The sequence below is a fragment of the Myotis davidii genome, unplaced genomic scaffold (assembly GCF_000327345.1).
Source record: "Myotis davidii unplaced genomic scaffold, ASM32734v1 scaffold2863, whole genome shotgun sequence".
Classification (NCBI taxonomy): domain Eukaryota; kingdom Metazoa; phylum Chordata; class Mammalia; order Chiroptera; family Vespertilionidae; genus Myotis; species Myotis davidii.
In genome coordinates, this window is record NW_006294115.1 from 75,713 (window position 1) to 77,363 (window position 1,651).

A 1,651-nucleotide genomic window follows, 5' to 3' on the forward strand; every position below is an offset into this window, starting at 1 on the left:
TCCTCCCATGGGCGACTTCGGGGATTGATTGCTCTCAGCCCCCTGGACCCGGGCCCTGTGCTCACCGTGTGCGCTTCTCATCTCAGAGCGAGCACCCTCCCAGCGCCCCCAGCCTGGCCACTTCCCCTGGCCTCCCTGCCCGCCTGGCTCCCAGCCCGTTCCCACCCCCACCGCTGGCTGCAGGCCTTCTCCTGCCCGTGGCCTCCCTGCCTTCCATCTGCTCGGTCCTTCGGCCTCCACGGGCCTCAGACTGGGTTTCCTCCGGCGGGGGAGGGGGTCTGCCGTCTGTGTGGGCACTTACAGGTGCATGCTTCATGCGTGCAACCCCGTGTATGGGTGCCTGCGTGTGCGTGTGCGCATGTGTGTGTGCGTGTGTATGTGGTTGTGAACCTGAGTGTGAAGAGACAGGAGCCAGAGCATGGGCTGCAGGAGGCTTTATTGATTGAACGGTTGTGGATAAAATCACGCTGGGGAAGTGGCAGTGGGTGGCGTGGCCACGGCGGCTCATGTAGCTGGTCCTGTGGCTGCTCGTGGCCACATCCGGGTCCCTCGGCGCCGTGCTCAGCCCAGCACAAGCACCTGCAAGGCAGACACCGGGGTGCCCGCCCCGGCGACCAATTACTGGAGAGCCACGGGGAAAATGGGTGCAGGCCACCCTGTGGGGGCCCATGGGCTCGGCCACTGCAGCTGGGGCCCTCCCAGCCGCTGGGGAAGTGGGGTGTGTGTGTGTGGGGGGGTGCTGTGGGCTGCTCCTGGGCAGTGAGCCTGGACATCGCCCTGATGCTGAGGCAGGTTGGGGTGCGTGGGCTGCAGATGGGGGAGGAGGGCGCCCCCCAGCCACGGTACCAGCAGCTTGATCAGCTCTGCCTTGTGTGTGGGCTGCAGGCCGTCTATGCAGGACTTGAGCGTGGTCAGCGCCTCCCTGCATGCCGCGTTGACCTCGTACTTGGCCAGGGGCCCGGTGTAGAGCTCCTCCGGGTCCCCCACCAGCAGCGTTTGCAGGAATTCCATGAAGAACTCGCTGTTGTCCTCGTCCGCGGCCAGCCCTGCATGGTGGGGGGACAGTGCCGCCCGCCCCTCCAGGTCTCCCGCCTCACCTGCCCCAGGTGTCCCCCACGATGACCCTGCCTCACTGCCCCCCGATCTTCCTCCACAACATCCCCGATCCACCCGCCTGCGGACGCCGCCCATCACCCTAACCTCAGCTTTCTTCACTCCAAGCTTCTGGGTCCGGGGGTCGGGGTGAGGGGGGGATTGAGCCCAGACATGGGAACTCCCCCTCCATGCGAGCTTGGCCAGCCTGGGGCTGGGAGGGGAGGGTCAGGCTGGGCTGGGGTGGGTACGGAGTTGGCAGGGGCCCGGGTGGTTGCCCGCATCTGTTCTGTGATGGAGGAGGGGGTGGGGTCCTGGGAAGGTGGGCGCTGTCCACGGTGAGGGCCCAGCGCCTGGGTTTCTAGCTTCCTAGCCGCCCGCCAACCCCCCACCCCCAGCAGAATGTGCTGAGGCCCCTGGCAGCGGACTCACCACAGGTGCAGAGCAGGGTGGCGGCCACCAGCAGGAGGGTGCTGCTCCCCTTCATGGCGACGGCAGAGGTGCCCCAGGAGCGGCCTGGCAGGCTTTATGTCTCCCGCAGGGCACCCGCAGGGGCGGG

At 67.4% G+C, this 1,651-nt stretch overlaps 1 protein-coding gene across 1 annotated transcript; it reads right to left on the minus strand.

Annotated features, from left to right (window-relative positions):
* Window positions 1–426: 426 nt before the first annotated feature.
* Window positions 427–1,630, minus strand: LOC107183835 (secretoglobin family 1C member 1-like). Its single transcript, XM_015566856.1, has 3 exons — window positions 1,525–1,630; window positions 847–1,046; window positions 427–579 (listed from the first exon to the last, which is right to left on the minus strand). Exons 1-3 carry the CDS (start codon window positions 1,577–1,579, stop codon window positions 562–564), a joined length of 273 nt encoding a protein of 90 aa, XP_015422342.1. The 5' UTR covers window positions 1,580–1,630; the 3' UTR covers window positions 427–561.
* Between the last annotated feature and the right edge of the window lie 21 nt (window positions 1,631–1,651).

Excerpts from the sequence above, each read along its gene's own strand:
- LOC107183835 (XM_015566856.1), bottom strand. The coding sequence starts at position 1,579 with ATGAAGGGGAGCAGCACCCTCCTGCTGGTGGCCGCCACCCTGCTCTGC. Across the intron at positions 1,047-1,524 it reads CACCCTGCTCTGCACCTGTG|GGCTGGCCGCGGACGAGGAC; the intron begins GTGAGTCCGCTG and ends CCCACCATGCAG.